The sequence below is a fragment of the Polistes canadensis genome, unplaced genomic scaffold (genome assembly GCF_001313835.1).
Source record: "Polistes canadensis isolate GaletaPanama2010 unplaced genomic scaffold, ASM131383v1 scaffold_712, whole genome shotgun sequence".
NCBI classification, from domain to species: domain Eukaryota; kingdom Metazoa; phylum Arthropoda; class Insecta; order Hymenoptera; family Vespidae; genus Polistes; species Polistes canadensis.
The window spans coordinates 14,692-25,630 of NW_014570259.1; the positions used below are offsets into that span (position 1 = coordinate 14,692).

General features: G+C 26.4%; 3 protein-coding genes across 4 annotated transcripts; 1 reads left to right on the forward strand and 2 right to left on the reverse strand.

Moving 5' to 3' along the window:
- Positions 1-155: 155 nt before the first annotated feature.
- Positions 156-3,286, reverse strand: LOC106792797 (F-box/LRR-repeat protein 3-like). Its single transcript, XM_014759318.1, has 6 exons — positions 3,201-3,286; positions 2,758-3,033; positions 1,621-2,640; positions 1,111-1,515; positions 800-943; positions 156-658 (listed from the first exon to the last, which is right to left on the reverse strand). The coding sequence occupies exons 1-6, from the start codon at positions 3,258-3,260 to the stop codon at positions 449-451; spliced, it is 2,115 nt and encodes a 704-aa protein (XP_014614804.1). The 5' UTR covers positions 3,261-3,286; the 3' UTR covers positions 156-448.
- A 233-nt stretch (positions 3,287-3,519) lies between these two features.
- LOC106792799 lies at positions 3,520-4,664 on the forward strand. Of its 2 annotated transcripts, none has more exons than XM_014759320.1 (4): positions 3,520-3,810; positions 3,981-4,042; positions 4,132-4,246; positions 4,344-4,664. In XM_014759320.1, the coding sequence occupies exons 1-4, from the start codon at positions 3,776-3,778 to the stop codon at positions 4,405-4,407; spliced, it is 276 nt and encodes a 91-aa protein (XP_014614806.1). In that variant the 5' UTR covers positions 3,520-3,775; the 3' UTR covers positions 4,408-4,664. The 2 variants fall into 2 exon arrangements, with proteins under 2 accessions (XP_014614806.1, XP_014614807.1); XM_014759321.1 differs by having other exon boundaries at positions 3,659-3,810; positions 3,956-4,042.
- On the reverse strand, positions 4,462-7,585 carry LOC106792798 (protein RFT1 homolog). Its single transcript, XM_014759319.1, has 9 exons — positions 7,097-7,585; positions 6,863-7,012; positions 6,552-6,754; positions 6,269-6,455; positions 5,896-6,180; positions 5,703-5,834; positions 5,492-5,623; positions 4,909-5,409; positions 4,462-4,822 (listed from the first exon to the last, which is right to left on the reverse strand). The coding sequence occupies exons 2-9, from the start codon at positions 6,920-6,922 to the stop codon at positions 4,664-4,666; spliced, it is 1,659 nt and encodes a 552-aa protein (XP_014614805.1). The 5' UTR covers positions 6,923-7,012; positions 7,097-7,585; the 3' UTR covers positions 4,462-4,663.
- Between the last annotated feature and the right edge of the window lie 3,354 nt (positions 7,586-10,939).

The window sequence follows — 10,939 nt, forward strand, 5'->3', positions numbered from 1 at the left end:
TTCGTCATATCCGTATTCTAAATTTTTTCTTTACTTATTAAAAATTATGCAGATGTATATATGTACATTTGACAATATTCATTTTTACTTTATTAATGTATTCTTTGCTTTATAGATTTTTAAATAATGGAAAAGGCAAATAAAGAGAAAATAGGTACAGTTTTCTTTACATCTCCGTTCTTGTTAAATTTTTACATAAATTTCATCTAAACTATATACATAAATCAAAAGCACTACAAACACTTCGTTAAAAATATTAGTGTACCTACTTTAATTAATTGATTGACTAATAACTAACAATACATCAAATTAATTTCATTTAAACAGTATCAATCTCAATTTCTTAATCATAAAAATATAGAATATATATATATACATATATATATACATACATATACATACGTTATCAATAATTGAAAGTATAAAATTAAAAATAAAAAAAAGGATATTATTTATACATAGGTGGTGGTATTGGTACATGCACATTATCCAACAATAAACTGTTTTCTGTTGGCTGTGTGCATTCAATGTGCAAAAAAGGCAAACTAGATATTTCAAAAATTGTTATTTTTTTACAATGTCGTATGTCTAGATATTGAAGACTTTTACAATTGTCTCGTATATATTCTAAGCTTTCATTTGTTAATTGTGTACAACCCTGTTAATAAAAAAAAATCATAGATGTTAAAAATCTTTAAAAAGTAAAAAATTAGAATAAATGTAATATATTAAATAGTATTTAATTTAATTTTTAGTTATATAAAATGAAATAATTTAAATCTTTTAATAATGAGTATACCTGGAGGTAGAGACGCTTTAATCTATGTAAATACATAGTAAGATATGAGACACCCAAATCTGATATATTGTAACATAGTGTTAAATCCAACTCTTCTATAGCAGGATTATTTTTTGCTACATATTCTAATCCCACATGTGTTATCTGAAAAATAATTGAAACATAACGGTCTGTAAAAGTATATCTTTTAAGCTTTTTATCATACAATTATACATATCTAGTCTTTCTATCTATAATATACATAACATCAATCTAGAATTGAGACTGTAAATAACAGCACACATTTAAAGAAATAAGTTATAGTATTTTACCTGGCAACATTTCCTTAAACTCAATACTCTCAATTCTATAAAAGCAAAATGATGTTTTAAACTAACATCAGTTATTCTAGTGCAACCCGAGAAATCTAACTCTCTAAGACCTTTTAGACGCGTCAAACTAAATGCAGGCATCGTTAAAGGTGACAAAGTTGAAATATTCTTCAATAAATTCTTAATATAAGATGTTCTATTAGCATCGCATACTATTTCTTCTTCTGCTCTGGAGCGTAAACTGATTCGTAATAATGATTCAGATGGCTTTTCGATAACATTAACTTGTAGAGATTGTATATCTATGTTATTGCTAGTATCAATACCCATCAAACCAGCATCTGTTATTCTGTCACAATGAGTAACTTTTAATGTTCGTAAAAATATAAGTTTTTCAAATATGTTCTGGAAAATATAAACATACATATTCTACTAATATAAGTAACTATAAAAAATAAATAATCATGATTCTAATTGAAATAAAAATAGTTAATATGATAGATTCAGTACCTGTATTGTAATATCTGTAATAGCTATAAAACAGTAGCCTACATTGAGATATCTTAAATTTGGAAAACATTTAACTATAGATGTAATACATGATTCATCAAGATTCAAAGCATTTACAGAGAGCTTCCACATTCGATCATTTCGAATGTCATTATTTGTTATTGAACAGTCTGCCTCTTGCTTGTTTAAATCGATATTTTCTGCTTCTATATCCATTTCATTGTCAGTAAATTGTAAATTATTTAGTGATTCATTACAAAGCCCATCAGTAATACATTTGGAGGTAAGTTGTTCGCATTCTGAAATATCTAATTCTCTTAGATTTCTTAATGACTGTATTTGTCGTATACCGCTATCTGTGACTGCCCTGCATCTTCTTATATTTAAACTTTCTAATTGTTTCAAATGTTTACATATAAGAACTAAACTAACATCTGTAATTCGTGTACAAAAACTAATGTCTAATAATTTTAAGTTAATTTGATGATATGTCAATGTTCTAATTCCAATGATAGTTAATTGATTACATCGTTGCAGCTTTAATGTTTCTAATCTAAGGTTCTCCAATTTTGAAAGAGTTGCTAAAGCAGTTCCATCTATAAGCGTATGACTAAAGTCTAAATGTTTCAATTGTTTTGCAGAAGAAGTAATATACTGCAAAATATTAAAAAATGTTAATACTGATTCCGAGGCATAAACAATCACATTAATGTTAGGATAAAATTTTTTAAACAAGCCACAATGAAAAGATATTTCGCATCCTTTTAGACTGAGCGTATTTACATTTGGACATATCGAAATAAATTGATTAAATAAAGCGTCTGTTAAATATCGATTATAAGTAAGACTAAGTTCGTGTAGAAATTTCAATTTTTCCAAGAGTTCTTTTATATCACTGTCATCATCTAAAAGTCTGCCAGACATAAAACATTCTCGACAAGAACTGATGTGTAACGTTCTTAAATTGTTGCAATGTTTCAGAATCCCAATGAGTGTTCTTTCACTCAAATCACAACAAAACTGCAAACAATATTATTTCATTATCACTCAAATTTCTAAGTACAATTAATTAGGAATGTATATATATTTTAAATAGATCATTGTAATATTGAGTCTTTAATAACTGATTTAATATACCAGATGAAGAATTTTTATAAAAGATCCATATTGTCTCCAAAGAGACATCGTACTTTTCAATTCCACTTCTTTAAAAATGAAATTATAAACTGGTCGAGAAGAATTTTCTAGTATATCTAATACGTCATACAAATGATCTATTCGTGGTGGACCAAAAATCATTAATTCTTGATCTATAAATTCAGTAGCAAGAGATGCATCGTGCCATGTCCGATTAACCAATCCAGCTGCCATTCTATCAGATATAGATAGATATGACATTATATGTATAATTACCTGTCGATAGGAAAAATGTCAAGAAATGTTAATATAAGGAATTTGCCTGAAAGAATTTTAAAATAATATTTCCAGCAACATATTTTATTATCACATATATCATTCATACTCATCGTATTAATGAACATTAACAATTACAATTAATTAACTAACTTTAACCAACTTACATCTAAAGGTAATCGTGATATATCAATGTTTATTGTGCTCTGGCTAGACATTGTTTCCATTGTTAACTTCAGTTATTGCATTGATTTCTTTATTATTTTTATGAAATAAATGCTATCGCATTATGTAATATTATATTAATTTTAAAAAATAACCATTATTAGACACGTTAATTTATGTTGTTACTTATTTTACAATGTAATATTCAATTATTGACAATTCATTAAAATATATTCATTATTTTTGTGGATAAAAAAACGAGCACTCACACATTCATATTCGTTTTTAATCTTTTAATTTAAATAATTAATGCGTTTATATAAAAAAATTGTGATTACATAAAGTAACGTAACATTGTGCGCACGATTCTTTGATAGTTTATTCAACTTTTTGACAGTTATTACTATTACTATAGTCTATAGATTACGTCTAGTCACCATGTTTGATATACGGTAACGTTAGGTAAATGTAAAATGGCGATGTATACATATGAAAATTGATATTTACGAAGTATTTTCTCAGCGTGTCATTATTATTTTTGTGATTTTCTTTAATTGTGCTTACTAAAAACTTCATTATGGAAAAGAATATTGAAAAAACTTTAGATGAAGTGTAAGTTATCAAGTATTACTTTATAATTATTAATTGTTTGTGCATTTTTGTGTGTACAGGTGTTTTGTTCTGATTTCTAACAAATAACATATAATATATATGTCTCAATTTATTAAATTATATTATCAGCTTTGTCTTATTTAAGGTATTCTTTCTCTACTATTTTCTAGAAAAAACAATGAAACTACAATTGGTTGTATTTTGGTTGATCGTGCAGGATTATGTTTAGGAGGTATGTTATCAAACAAATTATTCTGTTATAATAGCGTATTATTTTTAATGTATATACTAATAAAACATTTTTTTATATATATTTTTCAGTCAAAGGTAATGCCTCAAGTGATAGCGCTGGCATTATAGCAGCCATTGCGGATCAAGCTGCTAAATTAGAATTTTCTTCAACTTTTCCAATCGTCACTATCCAAAATGATAACAGGTAATGTTGATAATACGTTAGTTATGTATTTAGAAATTCCATGCATATTTTCGAAGTGTATATTAAATTGAAAATATATACTTTTAATTTATTATAGGAAATGTCTTATTCAACGACAAGGGCCAGTAGTTGGTGCAATATATAAACATGTCGCAAGTTAATATTATTCTCTTTGGCCTTGTTTTTAATTAAGATATCTTATAAAGTATGATATATTTTGTTATTTATTCTCATACACATAAGGAGGAAGATAATTTCGTGCCCAGTTATATCATAACAAACAGTATCATCGCTTTCCAAGTATAGGAAATAGAAATTATTATTATGATTTTGAAATATTATTGAATCGCACCACAATCTTATTTTTAAAGAAGGATGCAAATACTAATAAATTATTTACACTCTGGGAATTTAAGGTCAATCATTCTTTTTATATTTGTTCTTCCGTTCGTACCACTTGTTACCACCAAGTTTAATTAGTTCATAATGTTCATAAATCCATGCAATAAGAACCATTATAAATGCTATCAATCCAATTAACAAATGCAGCATTTTTTCATCAGGGAAGAAATAGACCTAAAAATACACACACAAATGCGTTATTAATTTGATTAGAATATATCTTAATTTTTATCTATGAGATTGGGAAATAATTTCTTTACATGTGATAAATTTGTGATAACTGCGGCTAATAATAATGTAATAGAGAACATTCGTTTTGGTACTAGTCCAAGTAAAGGATTTTGAATTGCACCAATATGACGTTTATTAATGAATACCATCGAATGCGCAATCCTTAAACTCATATTAAAACAATTTCCAAGTATAAAACCGACAGGTCCGAACCAAATAACAAATAAATAGGATGCACCCAGAAATGCTACTGATTCATAAATCATGATTAAATTGTTCTTATTTATAGTAGTACTGTCAGCCGTCGCATTGGTATAACATTCGGTTACACCATTAATACCAAGTAATAATATAGCCAGACAGTGTGCTCTCATTAAAAGAACTGGTAAATTTGATGTCAATTTTGCACCACCGTATAACCAAAGTAATGTACTTGAATAAGATTGTCCAAATACTAAAATTATTAAGCCAATAGCTGTAACGGATGAGCACAAATGCGTGAGGACGCTTATACTTTCTTGAATTTTTGTCTGCAAATTGTAATTCATTCTTTATTTTACAGTTCTGTTTATTTCTTATATAAATTTATTTTACAATTTTCTATATACTTACCGGATTTTGTTCCAACAAAGCTTTATCTCTTTTGACCATTTGCGTAAAGTAAAAATATCCGCTGTCTTCAATTGGACGAAAAATAAATCTTGCAGCTAAAGAACCCAAGTTATTGACGACTTCGTACGTGCCCTTACATATTCAAATAATAATTATGCAACCTATCATACTAAAATGTAATTTAAATAAAGAATATTTGTAAATGAAATACCTGTTCGGTAAACGAGAGTACTGGCATAACTGTCATGATTAATCTTTCGCCCTCTGTTAAAATTTGTTTTAAAATCCCTTGTCTAAAGAAACTCCATGTTAATATTGTTAATTTTTTATCTAAATATGAGTCCTGAAAATTTCTTATTTTTATTATAAAGAGGTAAAAAGAAAATCTTAAAAAAAATACATACACTATTTTCTAATTGACCTGGCAAAAAATCCTTTATTGTTCGAAATGGAAACTCTGTTGAGATATATTCATCATTTTTATCCTTTAAAGACATTCTTCTTTTTTGTTTGCACTTAGTTATATTATTAATATAATAATGAAAATATGAATAATAACTAGTTGTATAAAATATTGCTGCAACTAATTGTGCTATGCCAAAAGCAAACAAAGCATTTTCTGGATAGTAAAGTATTAATGGTACAAACGTTAAAGTACGAATAGTAATCATGATTGTATCTAATACAACCTGAAAATAAAATTATATATATATATATATGTATGTCTATAATATAACACAAACTCAAATATAAAAATGTAAAGGCAAATTTGTTTACTTTAAGTTTTACAAAAAGGAATGCATTGGCAACTAATTGTACAATTAGAGATGATAATTCTATAATGCAAGATAATGCCACTGCCCATACTGCAAATGTATAGTAAGGAGGTAAAGTTTCAGAAGTTGATAAAAGAAAGAGCCAAATATATCCAAACAGAGAAGACATTACAATGCAAATGGGTACTCTGGAAAAATATAATTAATGCTTTTATCGATAGTCTTAAAAGAAAACAATATAATTAATTAATTTCTATTAGAGTTATGTTATAAGGAATACTAACGTCATCCATAGTAAATTTACAACTTGAGCCCAGTTATGCTCCGATGTATTAGTTAAACATGCTTTCATAAATGGTTCACGGGATAAGAATAATATCATGGATTCTAAAAGTAGTAATCTAACATTGATGACACCCAAAATTGCTTGGCCAACATGACGTACCACAAAAGCATTTAGAACAAATGTAACACAGCGACATATTATCTGTAAGAATTTTGATCTACGTATGAAAAGGATATACCGGTATAATGTAAATTTTGAGTAAAAATAAAAAGTCCTTTTAAGAGAACAAATATTAATAGATTATAATACCTGAAATATGATGTTGAAGGAAGCATTTTCTAAACTGCTTTTTAAGATAGATTGCGACATATTTATATTTAATTAGAAACATTCAACATTTCGAGATTCCCGCCATAAGCATTGATGTTGACAATATATTACGTTAAATTTGTAGAATATCTAAAACATAAGCGAAATCGTATTTCCATGACAATTCGTTTTACATCATTTCTTTGACATAAGAAATAAGTAAATACTACTGACATGATAACCAAAAATTTCAACGATTATACTTGCATCTAATAAATTTCATGATGCAATTGTTAAATTTCCCTATGTCCTAATTTAATCTAGTAATTTTCCATCCAATATACACACGGTGTGGTTAAAATATCTTTATAAATATTATAAATCTTCATAATCTATCATATATTAAATAACTGACACAAACTTAATGTAACTCTGTAGTGAAATTTGAAGGTTAGATTGCAGAAACTCAATTGTCAATATATATGAGCACAAAAAAGTTGGCATAGAACCGCAACAGCAGAAAAAAATGAATAAGTGCTCTTAATTCTTCACTAATTGCTCAACCAAAATTCATATATGATTGATTACTTTATTAATTAATTATTTAATTAGTTATTAATAATTGAAAAATCGAAAACGTTTTATCTCATTTCTAAGCAAAGMAATGAAGTTTTCTATTGTTTTTTGTTTTCAATCAATTGCTCACTTTTTGTTTGTCCCGCTCCTCAACTTTATTTCATTAAATATTTTTTATTTATCGTTAATTAGATGAAAATAATTATTACACTTTGAATAATTATGAAATGGTGACGTCAAGAGCGGGAGATATGTTATACGCATGCACATCAACAAATTCAAGGTGCAAGCGCACTTTGAAAAAAAATTAAAGTAAAGTTGGTATACATGCAGGGTATATATTTAAAAGTGATTTCCAAAGTAACAACAACGGAGCTATAAATATTTTCATTTTTACATTTTTTTCTGCTGTTGCGATTCTATGCCAACTCTTTTGTGGTGAAGTATATAGAAACTCACAAGTCCCCATTTTTATTTACCCAGCATCATTTTTGTTACCACTGGGACCACCATTGGACGATATACTATCAAAGAATAGTGTATTTATATTCATATTCTTTGATAGTATATGATATATTCTCTCTCTTTGATAGTATAAATAATATAGTTCTATTGTAATAAAATTTTAAATAAATAGATTTAATTTTTAATGTATAAACATGTGTGTATGCCTTCAGAAATGCATTTATATGTATATTTTAAAATGAAGCAATTTAAGACACTCAAATAAAAAAAAATAGTGATTATAATTATTACTTATATATACTTCAATGTTTTTTATTATTATAAACTATATTAGTCATATAGTCAAAAGTGATCTTAAGACTATTTTTTACTCCTACATAAAAATATTAAACAAATAAAAACACCGTTTACATTAATAATGTATCTAAGCTTAATTCATGATTGATTTTTATGAATAAGATCTCATTTAACAGAATAAATAAAAATCTAATTGAAATTCATTAATCAAAAAAATTTAAACTTTAAATTAATTAATAATACAAAAAAAAAAAGAATTATGTCGTTAAAAATTATTTAAATTTGATAACAAAAAGAAATATTTCCAGTGTGTTTCTTTAAGAAATTATTTTTTATACAATTTTATTTACTGAAGTATAATTAGTAATATGTAATACACAAGTAGTATAATATATATTTAAATATAATTAAMAAACAAAAGAGAAAATATTTTTTGGAAACACACTGAAATATACAGCCATTAGCCCGGTAGTACTTGCGTTACATAATTTGCAATTAAATTTGAATAAATCGCAAGTAATACCGACCCAGGTCTCACCACTAGGAGGTTGCTGTTTTCGGAGACCCACGGGCTAAGACTCTACTTCTAATATTTATTTTTCTAAAAAATTCATTTTTTTCATTAATCATTTATTATAAAACAATATTTTCAAAAAATGCAACGCGTAAAACGAGTCATACATTTTTCTTCCAACTTATTATTCAAGTTGAATGAAAAATAATGAACATTGTTTTAAATCAATCCTACCTACCCGATTTACAATCCTAAATTAACGCAAACATGCAAATATGCAAACGCTTTGACGTAGATTCGATTGAAATTTTAAATACAAAATGCAAGTTTTTTTTATTCAACAAACGCAAGAATGTAGACCGTTTTAAATTACATTCGACCAAAACTTATAATGTAACAACACGCAAATTGTTACAATAGGAACGCACGCAATTTTATGTGCACTTACGTGCATTGAATAATATTTTAATAATAATAAGAATTCGTAATGAGATATCAAAAATATACATCATATTATTGAATAGAGAAATAATTTAACAAATTCTTGTTGCATTACTCATTTTATTATCATACTTATCGATAACCAATTTTATTATCTTATCATCTAATATATAATTCTATCTATTTATATACGACTAATCCTCTTCAGATGCTATTAACAATATTGCTATCTGTGAACAGAAACAATCTAAAAAAAGGATTTATAATTAAACAAGAATCGATGAAAATCAAAAGCCACCAGTGAAAATGTCCTGACAATAAATGCATAATTGTTATACTAAATCAAATACCAAAAATTTGTTCACACACACACACACATACATTCATACATTCATACATTTAGACAGAAAAACCAACACCACGACTACTACGAGAACACAAACTAGAAACAGTGGAATAGAATCTTGCCAATATCGATGAACCTAAAACAAAAATTAATTTTATATTACTACGTATAACTTATACGTAATTTTTATTAATTTGCATTACAACCTTGGAATACTATTGCAGACATTGTTGTAAATATCCATTGATATAATGGTATTTTGCGATATGAAACTTTAAAGCTTGAAAATACTGTGCTTTCTATAACAACAAACTAGATAAAAAGGGCATGTGTGGGAAAATGAAATTCGATGTATGATCCACGATCAAAACTTTTCAATTGGATTATTTAGTAAATAATGAAATTTAAAAAAAAAAACAATTTAAATGGCCAAAAAGTGGACATTACAAAATACCGAATTCTCGGTGCATTAGAAAATGTATTTTTCTATATTTAAACACAAGTGAATATGAAAAAATGCATGTCTCCGATGCATGCTTTTTTCAATATACAAATATATGAATAAAAAAATGTTTCTATTTCATGCAAAAATGATTAATTGATTAATACAATTACAAATACACATAGGAAATAATTCAAGACACATTATAAAAAACTTAATAAATTGTGAATATATCACAATATTTAAAAAATTAATTAACACCGCTTTCAAAATAAAAAAAATAAACAATATTGCACCTTGCGTCGTATTACAAAATGCATACGCAATTATGCATATCGCCATAACAATAACCATAACGAGATCAAATCTATGTTTGATCGATAGAATACATAAATCTTTTATTTAATTACATTTATATTATCGCGAAGTATGCAGTTACATCGAGTGTCCTGATGTACATATTACATCATTTTATATACAAGACACTTTTTTATTTCTACTAAACTATAAAAAAAAACAAAAAATAGTAATACAATTTCACAATTTTCAAAGCACATATTTTAAATAAATATGAATTGAAGTGTATCAATGCAATATAAAATCTTAAAAGAAGAAAAATTGAAATTCAATATACAAAAATATTAATTGAACAGTGATAAAAAATTGATAATTAATTAATTGCTAGTGCTTGCTTTAACAGATTCTAAGCTAATCAAGTCTTATAGATTGTTAACCGGAATAATATRAGTAATTTTGATTATTAATTAGGAGGATGATTGACTCTAATTGGACTAATTAGATTAGTCCAGATATTTAGAATAAAAAAAATATATAAAAAAATGCGAAGAAATATACACAAAGTGATAATGGATCTTCTGCGACCACGTAGGAGAGATATACTCTCGTGGAAGCAATGTTGATTAGGGTGAATATTAAAGATGAAGCGTATTACTAATCGTCGAAGAGTGCGATATTTGTTGTAATACGCAACTATGA

Coding starts and splice junctions, on each gene's coding strand:
- LOC106792797 (XM_014759318.1), bottom strand. CDS start 3,260: ATGGAAACAATGTCTAGCCAGAGCACAATAAACATTGATATATCACGA. Junction 3,034..3,200: donor TATCACGATTACCTTTAGAT/GTAAGTTGGTTA, acceptor TCCTATCGACAG/GTAATTATACATATAATGTC. Junction 2,641..2,757: donor TTATAAAAATTCTTCATCTG/GTATATTAAATC, acceptor TATTGTTTGCAG/TTTTGTTGTGATTTGAGTGA.
- LOC106792799 (XM_014759320.1), top strand. CDS start 3,776: ATGGAAAAGAATATTGAAAAAACTTTAGATGAAGT. Junction 4,043..4,131: donor TGCAGGATTATGTTTAGGAG/GTATGTTATCAA, acceptor TATATTTTTCAG/TCAAAGGTAATGCCTCAAGT. Junction 4,247..4,343: donor ACTATCCAAAATGATAACAG/GTAATGTTGATA, acceptor AATTTATTATAG/GAAATGTCTTATTCAACGAC.
- LOC106792798 (XM_014759319.1), bottom strand. CDS start 6,922: ATGTCGCAATCTATCTTAAAAAGCAGTTTAGAAAATGCTTCCTTCAAC. Junction 5,835..5,895: donor CAGGTCAATTAGAAAATAGT/GTATGTATTTTT, acceptor AGAAATTTTCAG/GACTCATATTTAGATAAAAA. Junction 4,823..4,908: donor TTATCACAAATTTATCACAT/GTAAAGAAATTA, acceptor GTGTATTTTTAG/GTCTATTTCTTCCCTGATGA.